Here is a 26,143-nt window from a genome sequence, read left to right as displayed (position 1 = left end):
CTGCTGGCTTCAGATCAGCCCAGCTCCAGCTGTCATGGCCATTTGGGAAGTGAACAAGTAGATGGAAGACCTCTCTCCCTCCCTCCCTCCCTTTTCTTTTCACAGGCAAATCTTTGGCCCACCCATTAGGAGAGCATTTCTCTGTGTGGGGCAGCCAGTCTCACATGCAGATATACGTGTATTCCCTCCCTGTTAAATAAATCCTGTCCTTGTCCGCACAGGTGCCTGGGCTCCACTTAGTATTTTTAGCTCTGTGGGAGATGAGAACCCAGACTGAAAATTAAGACGCTCACTGCCTGCACCGCTCACATCCGTTCAAGATCCAGCGTCTCACCCGCTGCAAAGGGGCGCAGGTGCAGCAGACTTGTGTTCACCGGTGTGCAGGCCCCAAGTCTACGCTGGCTGCCGCCGCTGGTGCCCAGCCCCATAGCCGGAAGGAAGACAGAGCAGAAGGCAGAGAGGAGGGGAAGTGCTCGCTTTCTGATTTCTTTTTTTTTTTCTTTTCCTGGCATCGTTCAGGAAACACTTTACAAAGCAAACAGTTGAGAGAAAAGGGTTTGGAGCTGTGAACGTGGCGATTTAGGTCACACAGGGGGACCCGATGACCTTCGCTTGCTCCTGGCCAGTCCTTGTCTCTGAAATTCTTCTCGTCCAGGGCACAGGAGCCTCCGTGCCAGCTTTCTCTGGCAGCACCACGAGCGAAGTTTCTGGACTGGAAGAAGTCGCAGAGGCAGGTTCGCACTCCTGGGGAGGGGCTGACGGGATGTGTGGAGGCCCCACGTGGGAGCAGAGAGGACCTGGCAGGGAGGAAGGGGTGGGACCCAGGCTTCTCTGCGCCCAGGCTGTAGGCAGAAACAGTCATGCGGCCTGACACGGTGCACTAGAAACCTTCTTGTTCTTGAGCTGAGCACTGGGGGCGGGGTGTTGAGGAGGGGACAGGGCTAAGCAGTGCAAGGACACACAGCAATGGACTTGGCCACTGAGACCACCGTCAAGAGCGCACCACGGATGGTGATGCGCATATGTGACACAAAGCCCCCTCCCCCCCAGCCCGGTCAGGTCTTGGCACCTGTTCACCCTCACAACTTGAATGCCACCCCAAGAACAATGTGTGGGGGGGGGGACCATGACCTGCCTGCGAGCAAGCTCCAGAGGCCTGGCAAAATGAGGACTTAGCATGAATTGGGGATTTAGAAAAATACCAAAGCTGCATTTCCTGTGCTCCTGAGTTAGTATTTGAAGTGTACTACAAGCCCTGGTCGCCATCTGCCACATAGCATTGTGGATGCCCGGCCAGCTTCAGAGACACAAGTGGGCTCCTGCACCCCAGCTTCAGAGACACAAGTGGGCTGCCTGAATCCCAATCGTCTCATCGGTAAAGGAAGATACTGCAATGATGCATCTTCAGAAACACATCCTGACAAGCAACAACCTCCCGAGGCAGAAGTCCTTGCCACAGCACGAGGCCAGAACATGGGGCATGTCACAGGCAATCCTCTAGGAGATAGAAAAGAAACAGGGAGATCTCAGCTCCTTCTTTAAAAAAAAAAAATCATTTTTATTTATTGGAAAGACAGTGTTACAGAGAGAGGTCCTCCATCTGCTGGTTCACTCCCCAAATGTCCACAATGGCCGAAGCTGAGCCGATATGAAGCCAGGAGCTTCTTCCGGGTCTCCTACACAGGTGCAGGGGCCCAAGGACTTGGGCCATCTTCTACTGCTTTCCCAGGCCATAGCAGAGAGCCGGATCAGAAGAGGAGCAGCCGGGACTTGAACCAGCGCCCCTATGGGATGCTGGCACTGCAGGCGCAGACTTTACCCGCTACTCCACGGCGCTAGCTATGTGCTCCTATGTGCTCTGGGTTCAGTCTGCCAATTCGGGTGTTGAGAAACACGAAATTCAAAACACCGTGACAGGGCCGGGACCCTATAACTATAGACTACCAACGTCGCGGTTCGAACCCACGGTTCTCCTATCCGAAAGGCCACCGTGCGAATAACGGGAAGTACGACCCTGGAAAAGCTCAGCAAGAGCCACAAAGCCCCCCTGGCAGCCCACCCACGCTGAATGGGGCGGGCCCTCTGTTGTCTTTCCGGAAGTCCCCGGCTCCCCGCACCTGGCCTGGAGCCAGGGCCCTCCGGCCCCACCGGCACCTGTGCCCTAGGTAAGCGGCCGCTCCACGCGCTCTCTCCCGGGCCCGGGCGGGACCGGCCCCGCCCACCTCTCCGCCGCAGCCAATAGGGCGGGCGCCTCGGTGGGCGGGGCTCCTCCTGGAAAGCGAGCTCTGATTGGGCGCGTTTGGGGGCGGGCCCAGGGTGGGGGCGGGCCCAACGGAAAGTACCTAGTGGAGCGCGAGCCGCCGCGCGCCAAGTTCGGGCTCCGCAGGCTCCGCGGGTCACGTGGCGGGCCTGCCGCGGGTCGTGGACGGTCGTGGACGGTCGTGGGAGCGGCGGCGGCGGCGCGGGGCCGAGGCACACGGGTCCGCGTTCCGGTAGGGGAGACGGGCTCGGGTTCGCGGGCCTGGGGCGCGCTCGCCTCGCCGCCGGGCCGAGGGGCGGGCTGCGGGGTGGTGGGCTCTGCGCAGAGACCCACGCGCGCGAGTGGCCGCTCTCCGCAGCGCGATTTCTCTGCGGGAGCATCGTCGGTTAAAGAACAGCCCCTCGCCTCGCCCCATCATCCTCTCAGCTCGGCGTCTCCCCCCTCCCTCCCTGCCCCCCCATTTTACAGCTAAAGCGAGGCCCGGAGAGGGGCACCCCACGTGGCAGAACCCGTCTGCCGCCGAACCCCAGCCCTCCAAGCCCGCGCTCCCCAGGCCGCGACGTGGTCTCGCCTCTGGGCGCTCCCTGGGGCCCCGCGGGGGAGCGCTTGCACCTGCTGTTTGCACCCCGTCGCCAAACAAGCACCGCACTGTTAGGGCTCTTGGCCTGGGGCCCGCGCTTCGAGGTTCTGGGAGTTAACGTGACCCTTGGTCAGCCAAGGCTTGTGCGGGTGTGTGCCGGGACTGGAAAACACCACTTGAGGATCTTGTGAGATCGAATCGTAGATTTTCTTACATGAGGGAGCATGCACTGTTTCTGTTTAGCGCGGTGTTCTGGGGGAAAGCTTTGGAACGAGAGATGAACCAGAAGTCAGAGGCTACCTCCTAGGACCCTGGGCGCTTAGCTCTCTGAGTTTATTGCCTGCAGCTTGTCGCTGTGTCAGGAGACGCCCGGCTCCTGTGTGGCGATGACCCAGGTCACGTTGGTGGCACAGGGGAGGTGATACAGGTGACTCTTTCCCCTGGCTCTTGAGGGGCCTGCCACGTGTCCCTGAAGTCCTGCACAGTGTACCTGCACAGTGACCCTGGAGAAGTAGAAACAGACAACACCGTAGTGACAGGGATGCGCAGTGAGCAGTGTTGGACTCAGCAGGTGGCTCTGGATGGCTGTGGCTTTAGGACCCCAAGCCTCCTTAATAGCAATAATAATTAGTGTTTTAATAAGAGTTAACACTTTGAATACTTAGCCTCCTCTCATTTATTTATTTATTTTTTTGTAATTCACTTTATTTGGTAGGTAAAGAGATAGACACACAGACACACAAACACACACACCCACACACACAGAAGGAGATCTTCCATCCACTGGCCCACAGTGGTTGGTCCTGGGCCATGGCAAAGCTGGGACCTAAGTCCTTGAGCCTTCACTTACTGCATCCCAGCAGGAAGCTAGAACTGGAAGCAGACACGGGACCTGAACCCAGGCGGCCTGATAGGAGATGCAGGTATCCCAAGTGGCGTCTTGGTAACTGCCCAGCACTGTTCTGAGTGCTCTGGGCCTGGTGGCTCGTTGAACTCCTCCAGCAGCTTCAGGGCTGTGGCGATCCCCGAGACTGAGACACAGAGGCGCCGGCACCTGGGCTTGCATGGTGGTAAGCGGCAGAGCAGGATTTGAACCCGGACTCCGTGGCATCACCACGGCCCTCCCTCACTGCAGGGAAGTGGGAGAATTGGAGGCGGCCAGTGCCAGTCATGTTAGGAAACCCCATCCTCTCTGATTGGGTTTCTCTGGTCGTCAGTTTCAGATTTCACAGATGGATTGAGAAATAGCTTCAATCAGAGTTTTCTAGGGAACAGTTTGAGACTTGTAAAATATGCAGTGTAAAGACAAAAAACCCATTCTGCCCTGGGGCTGGCATTGTGGCGCAGCAGGTTAAGCCACGTTGCCATACCGCATCTCATCTGGGAGCACGGTTCCAGGTTTGAGCCCCCAGTTGCTCTGCCTCTGGTCCAGCTCCCTGCTGATGCACCTGGGAAAGCAGCAGAAGACGCCCCACTGCTTGGGTCGCTGCCACCCAGGTGGGAGACCCCACTGGAGTTCCTGGCTTCGGCCTGGCCCAGCCCTGGCTGTTGGCAGCCTTTTGGGGAATGAACCAGCAGATGGAAGATCTCTCACTTTTGCTGTCTGTCACTCTGCCTTTTAAAAGATTGTTCTGACCTTGAGTTACCTTTGGACCTTGCAATCCCATCTCCTGTAACTCTGCTGTTTTCCCCAGGCTTCAGCCACGTGAGCCTGGGCTCTGACCTTGAGGAAGTCAAACTTCTTCCTCTCTTAGGGCTTTGCACTTGGTATTTGCTCTGCCCGGGTTGCTGTCACTCCAAACCTCATGGACTTGGCCCCTTCTCGCTGCTCAGGTATCAGCTCCGACACTTGACATGGCCCAGTCTGAAGTGGCCCTCCCACCCGTTTAGGGTCCTCATAGCAGACAATACCAGCTGAAGCTATCTTGTGTATTTCTTTTTTAAAGATTTATCTATTTAAAAGGCAGAGTTATAGTGAGAGAAATCTTCCCCCTGCTGGTTTACTCCCCAAATGGCTGCAACGGCTGGGGTTGGACCAGGCCAAAACCAGGAACCTGAAACTCCGTCGGGGTCTGCCATGTGGTCAGCAAGGGCCCAAGCACGTGGACCATCTTCTGCTGCTGTCCCAGGCACATTAGCAGGGAGCTGGATCAGAAGTGGAGCAGCAGGGACTTGAACCTGCAGCCATATAGGATGCTGGTGTTGCAGGCGATGGCTCAACCCACTATGCCACAATGCTGGCCCCTGTGTATTTCTTGTTTATGTCTATCATCTGTTTCTCACAAGAGCAGGGACTCCTGCTGCCACCTGTATTCCTGGTGCCTAGCTTTGTGCTGGGACACAGCGTGTGCTCAATAAGTATTTGTTGGGGCAGGCGCTGTGGCGCAGAAGGGGAGGCTGCCACTTGCTAAGTCCACATCCCACTTGGAGCGCCAGTTTCAGTCCCAGCTGCTCCACTTCCAATCCAGCTTCCTGCTAATGCGCCTGGGAAGGCAGTGGAGGATAGCCCAAGTGCTTGAGCCCCTGCTACTAGTGTGGGAGTTTCTGGTTCCTGGCTTTAGCCTGGTCCAACCTTAGCTATTGCAGGCATTTGGGGGAGTGAACAAGCAGATAGCTCACTTGTTATCTCTCTCTCTCTCTCTCTCTCTCTCTCTCTCTCTGTGTGTGTCACTGTGCCTTTCAAGTAGATGAAAATAAATAAGTAAACATTTGAAAAATAAACATGAATGAATGGTAGGCTAATAGCAGAGGAATAAAGTTCTTAAAGTTCTTAAATAAAGTTCTTAAAAGCTTATTTTGAAATAAAAGAATTACCAGATGATTCAGCATTTCTACTTCTGGATATTAATCAGCATTTCCGCTTCTGGGTAGATACTCAAAAGAGCTAACAGCAGAGGGAGTGGGTATTTAGCCCAGCAGTTCAGACGCCTGAATCCCACATCTGAGTGCCTGGGTCCAGTTTTTAGCTCTGACTTCTGACTCCAGCTCTGCTAAGGCAGACCAGAGACACAGCAGTGATGGCTCGAGTGATAGGGTTCCTGCCATCCCATGGGAGACCTGGATTGAGTTCCTGGCTCTGAACTTGGACTCAACCCAGCCCAGGCCATTGTGGACATTTAGGGAGTGAACAAGTGTATAGGAGTTGTTTGTCTATCTGTGTGTCTGTCTCTCTCTTTCTCTCTGACTACCTCTTTTTTTTTTATATATATATATAAATTTTTTTTTTCTTTTTTGACAGGCAGAGTGGACAGTGAGAGAGAGACAGAGAGAAAGGTCTTCCTTTACCATTGGTTCATCCTCCAATGGCTGCTGCGGCCGGCGCACCGCGCTGATCTGAAGCCAGGAGCCAGGTGCTTCCTCCTGGTCTCCTATGCGGGTACAGGGCCCAAGCACTTGGGCCATCCTCCACTGCACTCCCGGGCCACAGCAGAGAGCTGGCCTGGAAGAGGGGCAACCGGGACAGGATTGGTGCCCCGACCAGGACTAGAACCCAGTGTGCCAGCGCCGCTAGGCGGAGGATTAGCCTATTGAGCCGCGGCACCGGCCACTCTGACTACCTCTTCAATAATGTAGATCTATATCTACTTACAGGAGGGAGAGAATGCGCATATGTATTGTGGCACAGTGCATGCATAAGCTGCTGGGGTTCTGAGTTCTGTCTCTGCCTCCAATCCAGCTTCCTGCTGACATGCACTTTGGGAGGCAGCAAGTAATAGCCTAAGTACTTGGGTCCTTGCCACCCACATGGGAAACCCAGATGAAGTTTTTTGCTTTTTTTTTTTTTAATTAATTTATTTATTTGAAAGGCAGAGGTACAGAGAGGGAAGGAGAGAGAGACCTTCCATCTGCTGGTTCACTCCCCAAATGGCGGCAACAGTTGGGGTTGGGTCAGGCTGAAGCCAGGAGCCAGGAGTTTCCAGGTTTCCCACGTGGGTGCAGGGGCCCAAGCACTTGGGCCATCCTCCACTGCTTTCCCAGGCCACACAGAGAACTGGATCAGAAGAGGAGCAGCTGGGACTCGAACCAGCGCTCATATGGGATGCCAGCACTGTAGGCGGTGGCTTTACTCGCTATGCCACAGAGCCAGCCTCCCACTGGGTAGCATCTTAACCACCGTGCCAAACATCAGCCCCTTTTGGATGTTGTCCCATAAAGGTTTTACGAAGCATCAGTGATTTCACTGTTCTCTCCCCCAAGCTTAACCACAAATCTGCTGCTGTTCTTGCTTTAATTGTAGCAGAAATCGCTTCGCTCTGGTAGGGGCTTTTTCCAAACCGACGTCCTTACTGCCTCAAACTGGATCCTGTCAAGAAGTGGTAGAACACGCTAGTGCAAGTTTAATTTTGGGGCCTAAAGTGTTTGAAACCCATGAGTAATAGCTTTTTTATAATACACATTCCGTGAACGTCTTGAGGACTGGCATATGTTCCGTAGCCTGCCTCCAGACTTCCAGAAAAGATGCTAGTACATGTGTCTTCTCTAAATACAGCCCTGGCCGGCGCCGTGGCTCAACAGGCTAATCCTCCGCCTTGCAGCGCCAGCACACCGGGTTCTAGTCCCAGTTGGGGCACCGGATTCTATCCCGGTTGCCCCTCTTCCAGGCCAGCTCTCTGCTATGGCCCGGGAAGGCAGTGGAGGATGGCCCAAGTCCTTGGGCCCTGCACCGCATGGGAGACCGGGAGAAGCGCCTGGCTCCTGGCTTCGGATCAGCACAATGTGCCAGCCGCAGTGGCCATTGGGGGTGAACCAACAGCAAAAAGGAAGACCTTTCTCTCTGTTTCTCTCTCACTATCCACTCTGCCTGTCAAAAAAAAAAAATTTTTTTTAAATAAATATAGCCCTGGCTAAGAGTAATTTCCCTATGCAGCCTAACAAGTGTATGTATAGCCTCAGGACCCTGGTCTGTGCCAAGTCAGAATTCCCCAGGGTGTAGTACATGCACTTGAAACGGGACAAAGTATCTGGAACTTGTTGTTTGAATGACAGGAAAGTACAGGTTTCGTAAGGCTGTGGGTTTGGTGGGTTCTTTGGTCCCCAGAGGCACAGGCCACAAGGTGGAAGGCCCGAGGTGGTGAGTCCCATGACGGCCACGGCCAGGAGCTGAGCGAGGTCCTATGGGCACCTCTCCCCAGGGGCCAGGGTACAGCTGTGGCTCAGGTTAGTATCTTGGATCAGGAAAAAGTGAGGGCAAAGGGGCAGTGAGTGTTGCGGCAGAAATGAGCTCGGTGAGTCCCCGCGGGGGAAGGCAGGGGTCTGTTTCCCTGGGCAGGGTGCGGCTGCGGGCCCCTTCGCCCAGTTGAACTCCACCTGCCGGACAGGAAGGGTCTCCAAATGGACTTTAGTTGTTTGGTGATTAAGAAATGTCCCCTGGGCGTTCCTGGCCACCCGCAAAAACTTTCTAACCTTGAGCAGTTAATATTTAAAGAAATGTTTCCCTTTGGAATTCTAGGGTCAACCGGCCTGTTGGGGCCATCCTGCTGGTTTGTGGGGCTGGGTGTCACCCGCCAAATGGACACGGAGATGCAGGAAGCCTCGTGCCCATCCCCCACACTCCTCCCTGCCCCTCCCCTTCAGGCCCCTCCGTGGGGCCTGAACTCCAAGCACCCTAAGTGTCACTTTGCATTTTTGCAGTGTGGGTATATTTATTTTAATTTATTTTTCTGAGTGAGAGAGAACCATCTGTTCTCTCTCAAATGCCTTCAGTGGCTGGGGACTGAAGCCCAGAGCTGGGAATTCAGTCCAGGGTCCCGCGTGGGTGTCAGGAAACCAACTGCTTAAGCCATCCCCACTGGAGCTGAAGCTGGGTGTTGAATCCAGGCGCTCCTATGTGGGACATGGGTGTCCTAACTTCAGCTGTTTTTTTTTTTTTTGTTTTTTTTGTTGTTGTTGTTGTTGTAAAATTTATTTATTTATTTGAAAGAGGGAGAGAAATATTCCATCTACTGGTTCACTCCCCAAATAGCTGCAATAGCTGGGGCTCAGTCAAGCCAAAGCCAGGAGCCAGGAGCTTCTTCCCTGTCTCCCTTGTGGGTGCAGGGGCCCAAGCACTTGGACATTTTTCTGCTGCTTTCCCAGGTGCATTAGCAGGGAGCTGGACCAGAAGTGGAGCAGCCAGGACACAAAGTGGTGCCCATATGGGATGCTGGTGCCACAGCACCGGTCCCACCTTCAGGCTTCTTACTCTAGGCCTTCTAACTCCAAAATGTGGATGTATTTCTTCAAATTATGCTGTGTTTGTGTTAAAATCACAGCTACTGGCCGGCGCTGTGGTGTAGTAGGCTATGCCTCTGCCTATGGCACTGCCATCCCATATGGGCACTGGTTCAAGTCCCAGCTGCTCCACTTCCGATCCAGCTCTCTGCTATGGCCTGGGAAAGCAGTAGAAGATGGCCCAAGTGCTTGGGCCCCTGCACCCACGTGGGAGACCTGGAAGAAGCTCCTGGCTCCTGGCTTTGAATCAGCCCAGCTCTGGCCATTTAGGGAGTGAACTAATGGGTAGAAGACCTCTCTCTCTGTCTCTCTGTGTCTGTCAATCTGTCTGTCTATCTGTCTCTCTCTGTAACTTTGCCTCAAATAAATAAATCACTTAAAAGAAAATCATGGCTACTTACAAAGCCCCGGTCAGGAGTGTCCTGGTTAGAGATAACTGACTGCGCCCTTCTGCTAGCTCTGCTGGAGATAAGGGACGGCTGCTGTGACAGGGGACCGGGAGGCTGCTTGTGGCGATAGTTAGGTTTATCTGGCATATCATGCCGTGCGCGTATCCCGCAGACCGGGCTGTCTCCTCTGGCCGACTCCCTTGCAGCGTAGCCGTTCTTTCCACACCAGGCCTCCTGCCCACCGCTACCTGGGCAGCACCCCTTCCTCTCTGTCCGCACAGCCCTGCACCTGCCTCTTCACCTTCCTTGTCCCCAGGCGTCCCGGGCGCTTGCTTCCTTGTGGCCCAGCCTCCCCCAGAGGCTGCCACGTGAAGCCAGGATGCCAGTCTGATTGGTCACTTGCTGTTGTCCGACCTCCGCAGTTGAGAAGGAACCAGGAGTTCCACGCGGTGGTTCTGCATTCGAATTTGCTCTGTCTTACAAGGCGATCATGGGGGAAGAGGTTCCTCCAGCAGCTCGGCAGGACGCACGGGCTGTGATCAGCTCTGTCTGGATGTAACCTGGGCTTACGTGTGTCGTTCCTGCTTTTTGTAAAGGTGGCCTTGAACCAGCCTGATGGCGACTGCAGTCAATGGGGCCCCCAGGGACGCTGCCCTGTGGTCCTCGCACGAACAGATGCTGGCCCAGCCCCTGAAGGACAGCGACGCAGAGGTGAGTGGAGCAGGATCATCACGGAGGTTTCTAAATCTGAGCTTTGTCTTTTCTTTGACCTATTTATTTGAAAGGCAGAGAGAGACAGACAGACAGACACACACAGATCTGGTTGTGTCCCCCAAAAGGCCATGACAGCCGGGGCTGGGCCAGGCCAAAGCCAGGAGCCAGGAACTCCATCCAGGTCAGAAGCAGACTAGCAGGGGCTCGAACCAGTGCTCCAGTATGGGATGCAGGCCTCACAGGTGGCGGCTCAACCCGCCATGCCACAACGCCGGCCCTGACATCTGAGGCATTTGTTTAACTCTGTAGTTCGGAGACCCGTGTTGTGGCGCAGCAAATCAAGCGGCTGCCTGCAATGCCAGTGTCCCATATGAATGCTGGTTCAAGTCCCGGCTGTTCCACTTCCAATCCAGCTCCCTGTTAATGTGCCTGGTAAAGTAGTGGAAGATGGCCTGAGTGCTTGGGTCCCTGCCACACACATATGGAAGACCCTGATGGAGTGTCAGGCTCCTGGCTTTGGCCTGGCCCAGCCCTTGCGGTTGAGGCCATTTGGTTTAAGAACCAGTGGATAGGGGGCTGGCGCCGTGGCTCACTTAGCTAATCCTCTGCCTGCGGCGCCGGCATCCCATATGGGCACCGGGTTCTAGTCCCAGCTGCTCCTCTAACAGTCCAGCTCTCTGCTGTGGCCCAGGAGTGCAGTGGAGGATGGCCCAAGAGCTTGGGCCCTGCACCCACGTGGGAGACCAGGAGAAGCACCTGGCTCCTGGCTTCAGCTCAGCACAGCGCCGGCCATAGCGGCCATTTGGGGGTGAACCAACGGAAGGAAAACCTTTCTCTCTCTCTCTCTCTCACTGTCTGTAACTCTACCTGTCAAATAAATTAATTTAAAAAATCTTTAAAAAAAAAAAAAAGAAGAAGAACCAGTAGATGGAAGGTGTCTCTCTTTCTTCCCGCCTTCATGTAACTCTGCCTTTCAAATAAATGAATAGATCTCAAACCCTGAACTCACTGACACAGCCACCCAGTTCTCCCCAGAGTCCCCAGCCCTCAGCGCCCACTGATCTAGTTTCTGTTTCTGGATTTGCTGAAGTATCTTTTTTTTTAAAAGATTTATTTAGTTGAGGGCAGAGTTACAAAAAGAGAGACAAAGAGAGATCTTCCATCTGCTGGTTTACTCCCCAGATGGCTGCAATGGCTAGAGCTGGGCTGACCTGAAGCCAGAAGCTTCCTCCGGGTCTCCCACGCGGGTGCAGGGGCCCAAGCACTTGTGCCATCTCCCACTGCTTTCCCAGGCCATAGCAGAGAGCTGGATCGGAAATGGAGCTGCCAGGTCTCGAACCGGCACCCATATGGGACGCTGGCACTACAGGCAGCAGCTTTACCTGCTACGCCACAGCGCCGGCCCTGAGCTTTTCAACTTAAATGCCTGGTGCCTGCTTTCTTCTCCTAAGGTTTACGACATCATCAAGAAGGAGAGCAACCGGCAGAGGGTCGGCCTGGAGCTGATCGCCTCGGAGAACTTTGCCAGCCGCGCGGTTTTGGAAGCCCTGGGCTCCTGCTTAAATAACAAATACTCAGAGGGCTACCCCGGCCAGAGGTGAGTGGGTGAACTGAACCGCCCGGCACCGTGCTGGGTGCCGTCTGAGGATCGGCGGTGAGTGTTAGGAAAGCCAAGTGCTCCCCAAGTCCCCTGGCTGTCTCAGAGCTCCCAGCATTGCTAGCTGCTCTTATGAGGGTGTTTCGGTGGCTTCCCTTTCTCCCCCAACTTGATGAGTACAGGGATTCCCGCCTGTAGAGAGGTGAGCCAGGCTGTTTCCTGGGCTCTGCGAGGTGTGAAAAACATCACTGCCGGGGACGGCAGTGGTGGATAAGGCTGCCGTCTGCAGTGCCGGCGTCCCGTATGGGCACTGGTTCGAGTCCTGGCTGCTCCACTTCTGATCCAGCTCTCTGCTATGGCCTGGGAAAGCAGTAGAAGATGGCCCAAGTCCTTGGGCCCCTGCACCCACGTAGGAGACCCGGAGGAAGCTCCTTGCTCCTGGCTTCGGATTGGATCAGCCCAGCTCTGGCCATTGCAGCCATCTGGGGAATGAACCAGCAGATGGAAGACTCTCGCTCTCTCTCTCTCTCTCTCTCTGCCTTCGTATAAAAGTTTGCCTTTCAAATAAATAAAGTAAATATTAAAAGAGCCACTGCCTTTTGGGGACATCCATTAGTCTCAGTAGCATTTCTGCTCTGCTGCAAGGGTGGTGGCCGCCAAGGGGTAAGTGAGGGTCACTTGAGGACTGTGGTCCCGAACCCCTGGCCCAGAGCTGATTCCTGCACACAGCCCGAGTGGCCAGGACTGCAGCTGGGAAACTGTGCTGCGTTTGCTGAGTGCTTGCTACGTGTCAGTGCCATCAGTCCTGAGCGCTCCGCGTTCCGTGGTCTGTACTCATGTGCTTATTCAGAAGGCGGAGTGATAGCTCCCATCTGCTGGTCTCCTGTGGGGGGCAGGAGCTCAAGTACTCTGGGCCCTCACCTGCCCCTCCCAGGTGCATTGGCAAGAAGCTGGATCAGAAACAGAGTGGAAGGGACTGTCCAGGCCCTCAGTATAGAATGTGGGGGTCCCAGGTGGAGGCTTAACCCAGGCTAGCACAACACCTGGCCCAAAGTTAGTATTTGGAAACAGTATCGATCTAATAATAACTTCACCGGATACAAACCTAGAAACAAAATTCCTGGCTTTTATGTTTTCATCATATTGAGATATAATTAATTCATTTAAGGGAGTGTATGATTCAATGGAAACCCCTTCTTTTTATTGTTGCAAAATTTCTGCTTTTTTTTTTTTATTTTTTTTTTATTTGAAAGGCAGAGTTTCACAGAGAGAAGGAGTGAGTGAGTGAGAGAGAGAGAAAGAGAGAGATCTTCCATTTGCTGCTTCACTCACCAAATGGCTGCAAAGGCCAGGGCTGGTTCAGGTCAGAGCCAGGATCCTGGAACTCCATTTGGGTCTCCCACCTGAGTGGCAGGGGCCCAAGTATTTGGGATCTTCTGCTGCCTTCCCAGGCACATTAGTGGGAAACTAGATCAGAAGTGGAGCAGCTGGGATGTGAGCCAGCACTCGTATGGGATGCCGGCTTTGCAAGCAGTGGCTTAACCCACTGTGTCACACAGCACCTGCCTCCATGTTTAACCATTTCTAAGTGGGGTTGGACCTTGAAGATTTTATGCTAATAGAAATAAGCCATTCACAAGAAGGCAAAGGGATGTGTGTATGAATCTTTAAAAAAAAAAAAAAAAAGTCTGTTTGCACCAGAACAAGCCTACCTCTTAATTCCGTTTTCCACAGCCTTTCTGAGGCTCGCTCCCACTGCCTGATTCCGCTCCCAGGAAGCGTGTGTAGCAGGATACCCCTAGAAACAGGAAGCAGTGTGGGGTCTGCCGGGGCCTGGGTGCAGACTCAGAATTTCGGCTTTGCCAGAGGAGGGAGTTCCGCAGGCCTGTGCTCACGGTGGCTCCCGGGCCGTGTTCTCTGCCACAGCGAGATATGCATTTATATTTTATACGCATTTCTAAATACGCATGTGTATTCTACCTGTGAAAGCTTGGTGTGTTTGAAGTGTGACAACTTTGTAGCTTGAGGCATTATGATTATCGTTAGCTCACAGATCATCAAGGTGATAAATTTGGCAAGGAATTAGGAAAAGTAGATTTTATTAGAAATGCAAAAAAATAAAAATAAGTTCATTTTTCACTTCCCCTGCCCAGTCTCTGACAGCCACCATTGTCCTCTGTGTCTCTCGCTGCTCTGGGGACCCTCGTAAGTGGAGCCCACGGCTTGTTTGAGGGGCTCATCCCAGAGCTTTCTCTGCCTCTGGATACCTCCTATGACCGCTGTGGGCCACTTCCCTTGGCTTCGGTTCTTCCGTGACCTCCGGCCCCTTTGTGGGGTGTGTTGGGATTTCTTTCCTTTCTGAATCTGGAAGCCTCCCCCCCCCCCCCCATTTTTCTAGCACTCTGCTCACTGCCCAGCTGGCTCAGTCTACCGGATACCCGCGGCGTTCACAGACCGACAGCTCATCGTGTCTCTCTCTGTTCTCTTGTCCCTGTCCTGAGCTGCCTGGACCTGCTCCAGGCACGGCGCTGAGTCCGGCCTCTCTGTCCCCACCAGGTATTATGGCGGCACTGAGCATATCGACGAGCTGGAGACGCTATGTCAGAAGCGGGCGCTGCAGGCCTACGGCCTGGACCCACAGTGCTGGGGCGTCAACGTGCAGCCCTACTCAGGTGACTGCCGTGTGGGACAGGCCTCAGGTTCACGGTCGCCCACGGGGGTCCCCAGGGCGACCCTCCCCGCGGCTCTCGGGCTCCCAGCTCTGGCAGTCCCCTGCCCCTGAGCTTCCCCTCTGCTCATTCCCAGGTGGGACTGGTGCGGGGTTGGGGGTGGGGAGGAGATGCCTCCTGGGGCTCAGAGGAGGCAGGTGCCCCCCGGGGTGTGGCGGGTAGGAGTGACCGTGGCACCCTCGCTCTGCTTGTCTCAGGCTCCCCCGCCAACTTCGCCGTGTACACGGCCCTGGTGGAGCCCCATGGGCGCATCATGGGTCTGGACCTGCCCGACGGGGGCCACCTGACCCACGGGTTCATGACGGACAAGAAGAAGATCTCGGCTACGTCCATCTTCTTTGAATCCATGGCCTACAAGGTGAGACGGGGCACGGCTCCCTGCGTGTGGCTACCCTGGGCCCGCCCCCACCTCAGGCCACTCCTCATTGCCCTGCCCTGGCAAGCCCAGGCTCTTGGGGTCTGCTGGGGGCAGAGCAGGCGGAGGGCTGGGGGGCTGAGCAGAGGCCACCGGGACACAGGCGAAGGAGGCAGCGCCTCGGGGGTTTGGACACAGCAGAGGTGGTGGCCTCTCCAGGACGCTGGCCACAGCCCCCAGCGAGGGCCGTCTTAGCTCAGGGCCCCTGCAGAGCAGCGGGATCCCTGGCACAGGCGCTAACAGCAACAGCCACAGATTCCACATCCGGGTCGTCTGTACCCCACTGTTGCTCCCGCCACCCAGACCTGGCCCCGTCTGGCCATGCCAGTGTCAGCGAGGGGGCTGGTTTTTTCCTGTCCATGTTGTGATCCTTCCTGTAGCCACGTTCTTTGTCAAGTGTGCTGTTCTGGGTTAATCTCACAGTCGCCACCACAAGGGGCAGAAAGTTTGCGAAGCCGGTCTGTTTGCACTTGGCTAACTGTCAAACACACAGCTTCCTCCTCTGATACAACGGACCAGGGTTGTGCGTAGGCGCCCCGTGTCTGCGTGCACACGGTTGTCTGTTCTGAGAACCCGGCCCGCGTCTCACTTCTCATTTTGCCGAGGCCCTGTTATGTGCAAGAACTTTCATTTCCATCCATGGACAGTCCAGATGTTTCCAGTCTCAAAGCTGCTCGCTGGCCTTCAAATGGGACTTTTTTTTTTTTTTTAAGATTTATTTATTTTATTGATATTTATTTTTATCAGAGTGACAGGGAGAGACACAGAGAGAGAGATCTTCCATCTGCTAGTTCAGTCTCCAGAGGGCCAAGTGGCCAAGGCTGGGCCGAGCCAAAGCCAAGAGCTTGGAGCTCCATCCGGGTCTCCCACATGGGTAGCAGGGGCCCGAGCACTTGGGCCACCTGCTGCTGCTTTCCTAAGTGCAATAGCAGGGAGTTGGGTTGGAAGCAGAGAGGCTGGGACTTGAACAAGTGCTCATGTGGGATGCCGGCGTCACAGGTAGTAACCAGTTCCTGCGAATGGTGGCAAGGTGTTCCTTACTGACCTGTTTTCCAGAGCCTCCCATGAGGCGTGGGAGCCTGGTGCCTTCTGGGCCAGCGGCCCTTGATCCCTGAGGATTCTGTCCCTGGCATGTACAAGTCCTGCCCTGTGCCCCAGTTCCCTTCAGCTGCTCCCATTGTTGACTACACGACACGGGCCTCGGCCCTGGGGGCACTGCTGGGGGCAGGGACGGGGCTGGGACTTGGCCAGCATGGGCAGCGGCAGGCACAGGTCACCCCTCGGTGGGCAGAGAGGCGGAGACGGGCCTCATTGGCCTCCACCAGCAGTCAGGCGGCCCCGCCCTTGCCCTGTGGGGCTGTGGGGTCGGGGTTAAAGGCCGTCCCAGGGCTGCAGCCTTGCCCGCCTGCCCTGTCTCCCTTCGGGCTTGCTTCTACCCTCTGGGCAATGGTGCCGACCGGGCAGGCAGCAGCGACGCTCACCGTCGCTTGTGTCCCCGGGCTGCCCCAGCTCTGCCTGCTCCTGTCCCTCCCACTAAGCTGTCCACTGTCACCCAGTCAGATGTGACTGGCTCTTTTCCTGTCCACCACCTCTGCACTGTTAGACACGCCTTGAATTCTCCCAGGGGCTGTTTTATTGTCTCATTTTCAAGAATAAAAAAGAACAAGAGGCGAACATTTGGCTTAGCGGTCAGGATGCTGCTGGGAACAGCTCGTATCCCATGCAGGAGTGCCTGGGTTTGCTTCCTGGCTCTACTCCCAATTCCAGCCTCTTGCCCGTGTGCATGCTGGGAGGTAACAGGCCATGCTCAAGTACTTAGGTTTCTGCCACCCAAGTGGAAGGCCTGGATGGAGTTCCTGGCTCCTGGCTTTAACCTGGCCCAGACACGACTTTGTGAACAAAAAAAGTTGTTAAAACCATGACAGGCATGGTTTTTTTTTGTTTTGTTTGTTTGTTTTTTGTTTTTGTTTTGTTTTGTTTTGTTTTTTGACAGGCAGAGTGGATAGTGAGAGAGAGACAGGGAGAAAGGTCTTCCTTTTTGCCGTTGGTTCACCCTCCAATGGCTGCTGCGGCCGGCACATCGTGCTAATCCGAAGCCAGGAGCCAGGTGCTTCTCCTGGTCTCCCACGCGGGTGCAGGGCCCAAGGACTTGGGCCATCCTCCACTGCCTTCCCGGGCCATAGCAGAGAGCTGGCCTGGAAGAGGAGCAACCTGGACAGAATCCAGCGCCCCAACCGGGAATAGAACCCAGGGTGTTGGCGCCGTAGGCGGAGGATTAGCCTAGTGAGCCGTGGTGCTGACATCTTTGCACCAAAACGAATTTACCTTTTCATCCCACTTTCCACAGACTTTTTGAACTGCCTTTATATGTGTGGTGTTGATGACTGGATCATTTTACCAGCATCTCCATCTCCTTAAATACTTAGCGCTTACTCCTCCTGCACCACCTCCCCGTCCCCTGATATTCTCCATTCTTTTGCTTTGCTTAGATTCTTTTTTTTTTTTTTTTTGACAGGCAGAGTGGATAGTGAGAGAGAGAGACAGAGAGAAAGGTCTTCCTTTCTGCCGTTGGTTCACCCTCCAATGGCTGCTGCGGCCGGCGCATCTTGCTGATCCGAAGCCAGGAGCCAGGTGCTTCTCTTGGTCTCCCATGCAGGTGCAGGGCCCAAGCACTTGGGCCATCCTCCACTGCCTTCCCAGGCCATAGCAGAGAGCTGGCCTGGAAGAGGGGCAACCGGGACAGAATCTGGCGCCCCAACCGGGACTAGAACCTGGTGTGCCGGCGCCGCAAGGCGGAGGATTAGCCTGTTAAGCCACGGCGCTGGCCTTTTGCTTAGATTCTTAAGATTTATTGGGGCTGGCACTGTGGTGTAGTAGGTTAAGCCTCTGCCTACAGTGCCGGTTCAAGTCCCGGCTGCTCCACTTCCAATCCAGCTCCCTGATGATGGCCTGGGGAAGCAGCGGAAGATGGCCCAAGTGCTTGGGTCCCTGCACCCATGAGGCTCCTGGCTTCGGATCGGATCACTCCAGCTCCTGCTGTTGCAGCCATCTGGGGAGTGAACCAGTGGATAGAAGATCTCTCTCTCTGTTTCTCCCTCTCTGTAACTCTGCCTCTCAAATAAATAAATAAATCTTTTTTTGGGGGAAAAGATTTTTATTGGAAAAAGATTTCCAAAAGAAAAAAAAGATTTATTTATTTATTCATTTATTTGAAAGTCAGAGTTATATATAGAAAGATCTTCCTTCTGCTGCTTCTGTAGCAGCCAGGTCTGGACCAGACTGAAGCCAGGAGCTTCACCCAGGTCTCCCATGTGGGTGTAGGGGTCCAAGCACTTGGGCCATCCTCCACTGCTTTTCCCAGGCCACTAGCAGGGAGCTGGATTGCAAGTGGTGCAGCCGAGTCTTGAACCGGCACCCGTAACACCAGCTCCCTCCCTCCCTCCCTCCCTCCTTCCCTTCCCCCTCTGCTCTGCCTCTGTGAGGTCCATTGTCCGAGCCGCCCACGTGTGGGTGAGGTCACGCGTGTTTGTCTCTGCTCCTGGCCCATCTCACTCGGCACAGCGTCCTCTCGCTTCTCCGTGCTTTCCCAAAGGGGAGCCTTCCCTTCTCTCAAGCCTGAACCGCGCTCCACTGCTGTGTGTGCACCACGTGTTCTCCATCCGCGCGTCTGCCAGGGGCCGTGTCCTGGCTGCCCTCACCTGGCTACTGCGGACATGGACGTGCGGATGCGTCTTTGACCGAGGGAGGTCAGGTTCCTGGGCACAGAGCCGGAGTGCACTGGCTGGGTATGGGCTGGATTCCAGTGTGTGTGTGTAGGGGTGGGTACGGTGGTGTCCACAGAACGCTGTTTTCCATGTGGACATCCAGCTGGCCTAGTGCCACTCGTGGAAAGAGCTGTCCTCTCCCCGCCACACTGTGGCGTCACCGCTGTCGTGTGTGGCTGTGTTCCTGGGCTGTCTGCCTTTCCACCTGCACACACCGCCCTTGTGGCCATTACGTCTTGGTATTTTTAGTATTGTCTCCTTTTTAGGATTTGTATATTTATTTGAAAGATAAAAAAGGGAGAGGGAGAGAGGCAGATCCTCTAGCTGCTGGATCACTCCCCACATGGCTGCAACAGCTGGGACTGGGTCAGACCAAAGCCAGCAGCCTGGAACTCCACCCGAGTCTCCCACATGGGCACAGGGGCCAAGCACTTGATCAGGCTTCTGCTACTGACTTTTCCCAGGTGCATTGGCAGGAAACTGGATTGGAAGTGGAGCAGCCGGGTCTTGAACCTGGAGCTCATATGGGGATGCCAGCACTGCAGGCGGTGGCTCTACCCTCTGTGCTGCAGTGCGGGCCCCCTTAAATATTTTTAAATTTCTCTCAGCAGTATTTGGTGTAGAAGTCTCTCCTGGGTTATTGTATGGTTTTGACACTAACTTGCTATGAAGGTTCCATTCTCTAGTTGCTTATCTGTATACGTGTATAACTTTGTTGTTTGATACTGTATCTAGTGATCTAAGTCCGGCATGAGTTCTAACAGCCTGCCTCCAGGGGCTTCTGGCTTTTCTGGGTACACAATTATGCTGTCCGTGAGGCAGGTCTGTAGTTGTACTTCTCCAGTCCAACTCCTTAGACTTTTTGCTTCAATTTTCTGTTGTTGGCTCGTTCGGTTTCCTGGAGCAGAAGGGTTCAGGCACCCCCATCTCCATGCTGAAGGTGGCAGTGTTTCATCTGTTGGCTGTGTCTCCCCCGCCCGGGGCAGGGAATCCGGGGCATCCCGGGTGTGTGAGGGATGCTCTCAGCTCTCAGCTCTCGGCGGCCCACCCCGTACCTGCCTCAGCCTCCTCCGGACGGGCCCCTGCTGTTGTGGGGCGTGGTGTTGCCGGAGACGTGAGCCCCAGCCCGTGTCCCCAACGCTCCCCAGGTGAACCCAGACACTGGCTACATCGACTACGACCGGCTGGAGGAGAACGCGCGCCTCTTCCACCCGAAGCTGATCATCGCAGGTGCCGTGGGGGGTGGGCAGGGCTGGGTGGGGAGCGGCCACGCCTCCTAGGTCAACATTCTAGAGCGGCCAGGCCTCCTAGGGTGGCCACGCCTCCTAGAGCAGGCACGCCTCCTAGGTCACACCTCCTAGGGCAACGGCGCCTCCTAGAGAGCAGGTGCAGGACCCTGCCCTCGGTGCTGGCTTCTGCCTGGGGGCGCTGAGCCGGGAGTGTTTGCGAGGTGCGGTAAGGTCGGAGGGCTGTCCGGAGGGCTGTCGGCGAGGCACCTGGACTTGTGGACCCCTGCTGCTGGGGGCTGGCCCGGCCACCGCGACCCTGAAGCGACAGACCGGGGCCGCCTCCCCTTCTGCTCCCAGGGGTCCCAGGGGAGGCCCCTCCGCAGATGGCCGCGGCGGCTGCCCCGGCTGCCCACCACCCCGGCGGCCTGACTACCACCTCTCCCCCCTCAGGAACCAGCTGCTACTCCCGGAACCTGGACTACGGGCGGCTCAGGAAGATAGCCGATGAGAACGGGGCCTACCTCATGGCCGACATGGCACACATCAGCGGGCTGGTGGCGGCCGGCGTGGTGCCCTCCCCCTTCGAGCACTGCCACGTGGTGACCACCACAACCCACAAGACACTGCGAGGCTGCCGGGCCGGCATGATCTTCTACAGGAGAGGTGCGTGCCCAAGGGCGGGGACGGGCGGATTAGCAACCCTGTGCCTTTTGCTCACCTGATCCTCCCAGGAAGTAGGTGTGTGAATGGCCGGAAGGTGTGCCTGGCCATCAGGGGACCGCAGGGAGGCCTCGCCAACGGTGCGTGATTTGGGTGAACTTAACTGTGGTCCCGCGTGTTTCTCAGGAAAGACTCACAGTGACCAAACTATAAGGCACTGATGTATAAACCTCAACATGAGTTGGATCATTCCGAGTTTCTCTGTCCAGGACCTTGCACCTGCCTCTGGGCCCTCCCCTTGTCCCAGGGCTCTCCTGGCTGGGAGACTGCACTAGGGGTCAGATCATCATTCAGCTCGTGGAGAGGCCTGATGCACTGACCCTGTGTCAGAGAAGCCAGCCTGCTGGCCACTTGGCTGGGCCAGACCCGGCCGGGTGCCCGGGGCCTCGTTGCTCCGCTGCCCTGAGCGCCTTCCTTAGTGTGTGGATGTTGCTGAGACAGGGAGCCCTGCCTGCCTGCCCAGGAGACGCGTTTTCTCCACTGCTGGTGCAATTCTTCTATTTTTTTTTTTTTTAAGATTTTTATTTGTTTATTTGAGAGGTAGAGTTACAGAGAGAGAGAAAGACAGAGAGAGAGAGAGAGAGAGAGAGGTCTTCCATCTGCTGGTTCAATCCCTAATTGCCTGCAACAGCCAGAGTTGTGCCAATCCAAAGCCAGGAGCCAGGAGCTTCTGGTTCTCCCACACGGGTGCAGGGGCCCAAGCACTTGGGCCATCTTCCACTGCTTTCCCAGGCCATAGCAGACAGCTGGATCAGAAGTGGAGCAACTGGGACTTGAACTGGTGCCCATATGGGACGCCGGCACTGCAGGCGGCGGCTTTACCTGCTACGCCACAGCGCCGGCCCCCACGGTAGCCTTCAGGGTGACCATCGTGGCGCCTGCCTGTAAGATGCCGGTCTTCGTTGTGCAGTCTCAGTGGAGGAACCCGCCCACTCGTTTCCGGGCTCACTCAGGGTCGGGCTCAGAAGCGAGGCCATCAGGAGCCCAAGATACCCGAAGCAGCTCCCTTTCCAAGAACAAAGGCTTGTTCATCTCAGAGCGTTTGCAAGTTCAAGTCCAAGAGGAGTTCCGCTTGGGGAGGGGAGAGGGGGGGCAGCAGGCGGCAATGGCAGGGCGAGTGTGGAGGAAGACTCACTTGGCGGGCCAGGCGGGAGAGAGGGGCTTGGCCCGACTGTGGCATTCATGACCAATCTCCCTAGACCTACCTGCCCAGGGCACGCCCCCCGGGAACTAGGGACTTCCCACTAGGCCCATCCCCTAAACACTGCCATTGGATTACGTCCCTGCCCTCTTCGCACCATTAGCCTGGGACCCAGGTCTGCACGCCCGTCCCTTTCAAACTGTGGCAAAGGGGGGACCGGGACAGCTTCCAGGAGCCCGTTCTCGTGTTTCTCTCACCCAGGAGTGCGCAGCGTGGACCCCAAGACTGGCAAAGAGATCCTGTACAACCTGGAGTCGCTCATCAACTCCGCTGTGTTCCCGGGCCTGCAGGGCGGCCCCCACAACCACGCCATCGCTGGTAAGGCGTCAGCAAGCCCGGCCCGGTGCCCTGGGGTGGCCCTCGGGGCTGGGGCGGAGGGGACCTTCAGCCCTGGCGGCCTCCGTGCATCTGTGGTCCCTGACTCCCACCCTTCAGCTCAGGGACGCCACCCAGCTGTTCCCACCGGCACTGATCGGAGGCCCCACGCTGGGGGCAGGTGCACGGGTCTTGCATTTCTGTTCCTCCCTTGTTTGCGGCCCTCTGACTGAACACCGGGCCCCCTGCTCCCTGCTTCTGCACCCTCCTCTGGGGGAGAGTAAAAAAAATATATCCGTCGCTTGAGGAGTACAGGTCACAACCTGGCCGCCCTGGGTGACGCTGGAACACAGCGGGGCTTGCGCAGAAGTGAGGGCTGCCTTCCGACGCGTGCCCCGGTGGAGGTTCTGATTCTGTCCTCCCCACGCAGGGGTCGCCGTGGCCCTGAAGCAGGCCATGACTCCGGAGTTCAAGGAGTACCAGCGCCAGGTGGTGGCCAACTGCAGGGCCCTGTCCGCAGCCCTGGTGGAGCTGGGGTACAAGATTGTCACAGGTATGGACAGCAACAGAGTCCCATGTGCACCAGGGTGTGGCCTGGGAGGGGGTGGCCCCTTAGTGGCCCTCCGGCCCACCTGCCGCTGTTCCATCTGCAAAGGCGACGGGAACTGTAGCTGCCACTTGTCACCCGTCCGTCCTCAGAGCCCCTGGCGCTCACCTGAGCACTCTGGCCGCAGCGGTCACACCCCTGGAAGGTGGCGGGTGGAATGGCACAGGGCACCTTCTCGCTGAAGTGTCTCTGCCCCATTGTGGGGGGTTTGGGGGGCAGAGCCGGGTCTCCCTGCTGGGAGGTGGCTTCCCAGGTGAGGGCCCCGTTCCGGGTGCACCATCCACTCACAGGCACGGCTGCTTCCCACAGGGAAGGCAGTGTTTTTCTCACGGCACGAGCTGTGGCATTGGGGTGGCCCAGGCACTGGGGCGGCCAGGGGGCTCCACCGGGCTCTGTGTCCAAGAGGTGCAGAGCTGGCGGAGGCTGGGCAGCCACTCCCTCTCCTGCTCTGCCTCACTTCCTCACCCCCCATGGCTTCAAGTAAGCAAGCCCTAGAAGCACCCCCCCCCCCCCGCCCCGTGACTGTGACCTGCAAGATCCCTCAGGTCACTGTTTCTCAAACCTGGAGGCATACACGAACCCTCTGGGGATTCTGTGAAAAGGCGGGTTAGGAGCTGGCCTTGTGGTACAGCCAGTCAATCCTCCACCTGCAACGTCAGCACCCCATATGGGCGCTGGTTCGGATCCCAGCTGCTCCACTTCCGATCCAGCCCCCTGCTGTTGCACCTGGCCCAAGTGCTTGGGCCTCTGCACCCAGGTGGGAGACCCAGATGGAGTTCCAGGCTCCTGGCTTCAGCCTGGCCCAGCCCCGGCCATTGTAACCATTTGGGGAGTGAAGCAATGGATGGAAGATCTCTCTTTCTCTCTCTCTCTCTCCTGCTAACTCTGCCTTTCAAGTAAATAAAACAAATCTTTAGAAAAAAGAGAACAGGTAGCTTAGTGGCTCTGGGGTGGGAGCTGCAAAGATTTTTTTTTTTAGTATTTTGTTTATTTCCTTGAGAGACAGAGTTATAGATAGGGCAAGACAGAGAGGTCTTCCATCTGCTGGTTCACTCCCCAGATGGCCATGACTGGGGTGGGCCAGGCCGAAGCCGGGAGTCGGGAGCTTCTTCCAGGTCTCCTGTGTGGGTGGCAGGGCCCCAGACATTCGGGCCATCTGCTGCTGCTTTTCCAAGGCCACTAGCATGGAGCTGGATTGGAAGTAGAGCAGCTGGGGCTTGAACCGGAGCCCACAGGGGACACCGGCGTCACAGGCGGCAGTCTCATGCCCTACGCCAGCCCCAGAGCTGGCGGGCAGCAAGACTCCCAGAGGGAGTGTCGGGAGCCCATGCCTCCTCCGCTCCCTGGCCTGCCCTTGTCCACTAGCTTTCTGAGGGTGCCAAAGATGGAGGCCGATGGCGGCTGTGAACGCCCTGCCTCTGGGGCAGGTTCCGTCCTCTCCCCAGCTCTCAGGCCCCTGGCATCTGAGCTCTGCGGGTGAACATTCTAGGCGTGTTCCCTTTGCTGGCCTCACCCGCTGCACCCCTTGGGCACCCACTCGAGCTCAGAACAGAGGTTCCTGCCCTGGGCACTGACTGGGCCTCTGCATCTCTGCGTGTCCGACTGGTTCCAGGTGGTTCTGACAACCATTTGATCCTCGTGGACCTCAGTTCCAAAGGCACAGATGGCGGGAGGGCGGAGAAGGTGCTGGAAGCCTGCTCTATCGCCTGCAACAAGAACACCTGCCCAGGTGAGACTCCCCCGGGCCGCCTTTCCCACACCTCTCCTCTCCCATGTGCGCTGCTTGTGCCCAGAGGTGAAGCCGACGGCCGTTATTTGCCCTTTGAGGACACAGACCGGCTAAACCTTGGCTCTCTCCCCGCCCACTCCTTGGGATGTGACCCTCACCCTGCTGGGAGGAGGTCGATGGCATGCGGCTACATCACTGGCGGTGGCTTCACCTGCGGCACCACAATGCCGGCCCCATTTTTTTTTTAATTATTCTGTTTGTTTTCAAGGTGACAAGAGTGCACTGCGGCCTAGCGGCCTGCGGCTGGGCACCCCAGCGCTGACATCCCGGGGGCTCCTGGAAAAAGACTTCCAGAAAGTGGCGCACTTCATCCACAGAGGTGAGGACGAGGGGTTGTGTGCTGGCGGCCCGGAGAGGGCGTCCCCGCTGCTGGAGGGCGCTTCTGTGTCGGGGCCGAGCGCTGGTGACAGAGGGTGGCAGAATGACACTTCAGCAGCTCTTCTGACCCCAGGGGCGTTCTGGGGTGGCGGGTGGGGTGGCGGGGCAGGCCCAGAGCAGAGCCGCTATCTCGTGCGCAGGCATAGAGCTCACTGTGCAGATCCAGGACGACATGGGCCCCAGGGCCACCCTGAAGGAGTTCAAGGAGAAGCTGGCAGGCGACGAGAAGCACCAGAGGGCCATGCGGGCCCTGCGCCAGGAGGTCGAGAGCTTCGCCGCCCTCTTCCCGCTGCCCGGCCTGCCCGGCTTCTAAAGGGGCCGGCGCCCCAAGGCCAAGGGGACCCCGCTTCATGCCCCCGCGGGGAGTGCCTTCAGACTTCCCTTGTCTCCTCCCACATCCAAACCCCTGTCCTGGGAGGAATAAGGCTGGCCCGGGTCAATAGGGACGTGGCGGTGAACCACGGAGGCCGGCCGGCAGCGCACCTCCCTTCTCTTAGCGCCTCTGGGCGTTGGCCAGGCTTGCTGCGGCCGGCCGGGCCCCGCACTCACAGCTGTGAGAGCTGCCCGCCGGGACGTGTCAGGGACGCAGAGCGGAATCAGGACAACCACAGCTGACAGCCGGTGCTCCGCGTCCAGACGAGGCGTGCCCAGCCTGGTGGGAGGTGCAGCTCCCCGCAGCTCTGGGTCTCCTCCACGCCTGCCCCAGGAAGCGCCCAGTGCCAGCCGCTGGCCTTTGCCGCCCCCCCCCCCCCCCGTGACAGGAAGCCACATGTCACCTTCCCAAAGAGACTTTATTTTTCACATAGCTGAAGTGCAAAACATAGCTGACCATTTTTAATAAGCACAATCAAGGTTTTAACCACAGAATGTCTACAAGAATTATAGCTTTAAAAAATACAACCAATTTTTATATTTCAAAAATATCTGAACTCAAATAAATTAATTTCTGAAAAAGTACACTTCTCGTACTATTGGTTTGGCGCTTACTCTGGTTAAACTCTCGTGCAGCAACACCTAAAGGAGGCGCCGCCCCGGATGGCTCCGTGGCGCTCCTGCTGTGGGGCAGGACTCGCGTCCAGACAGACGGGGACATGCAGTAGTAAAACAGCTTCCTCAGAGATGACAGGAGTTCATCACAGACTGAGCCTCTCACCGCTTGTCTCAGCGCAGCCATGCCTCCAGCCACCCGGGCAGGACAGTCAGGGCAGGCCTTGCAGGTGGCAGCCCTGCGTCCCGGGTCCAGCCT

General features: G+C 56.6%; 1 protein-coding gene across 2 annotated transcripts; it reads left to right on the top strand.

The window, feature by feature from the left end:
- The first annotated feature begins 2,363 nt into the window (after positions 1 to 2,363).
- Positions 2,364 to 25,854, top strand: LOC133776685 (serine hydroxymethyltransferase, cytosolic). Of its 2 annotated transcripts, none has more exons than XM_062215851.1 (12): positions 2,364 to 2,492; positions 10,036 to 10,150; positions 11,605 to 11,750; positions 14,307 to 14,422; positions 14,677 to 14,837; positions 19,807 to 19,888; positions 20,338 to 20,550; positions 22,010 to 22,126; positions 22,554 to 22,676; positions 24,343 to 24,459; positions 24,728 to 24,838; positions 25,038 to 25,854. In XM_062215851.1, exons 2-12 carry the CDS (start codon positions 10,055 to 10,057, stop codon positions 25,208 to 25,210), a joined length of 1,455 nt encoding a protein of 484 aa, XP_062071835.1. In that variant the 5' UTR covers positions 2,364 to 2,492; positions 10,036 to 10,054; the 3' UTR covers positions 25,211 to 25,854. The 2 variants fall into 2 exon arrangements, with proteins under 2 accessions (XP_062071835.1, XP_062071836.1); XM_062215852.1 differs by having other exon boundaries at positions 2,373 to 2,480.
- The last annotated feature ends 289 nt before the right edge of the window (positions 25,855 to 26,143 follow it).

The sequence above is a fragment of the Lepus europaeus genome, chromosome 18, assembly GCF_033115175.1.
Source record: "Lepus europaeus isolate LE1 chromosome 18, mLepTim1.pri, whole genome shotgun sequence".
NCBI classification, from domain to species: domain Eukaryota; kingdom Metazoa; phylum Chordata; class Mammalia; order Lagomorpha; family Leporidae; genus Lepus; species Lepus europaeus.
The sequence above is the reverse complement of the archived record's forward strand: the minus strand, read 5'-3'. Positions and strand labels throughout refer to the sequence as shown.

What these genes read in the sequence shown, in the direction of transcription:
- LOC133776685 (XM_062215851.1), top strand. Translation starts at nt 10,055, where the DNA reads ATGGCGACTGCAGTCAATGGGGCCCCCAGGGACGCTGCCCTGTGGTCC. An exon ending in CAACGTGCAGCCCTACTCAG is followed by an intron (nt 14,423 to 14,676) that starts GTGACTGCCGTG and finishes TGCTTGTCTCAG; the next exon opens with GCTCCCCCGCCAACTTCGCC. An exon ending in CAACAAGAACACCTGCCCAG is followed by an intron (nt 24,460 to 24,727) that starts GTGAGACTCCCC and finishes TTTGTTTTCAAG; the next exon opens with GTGACAAGAGTGCACTGCGG.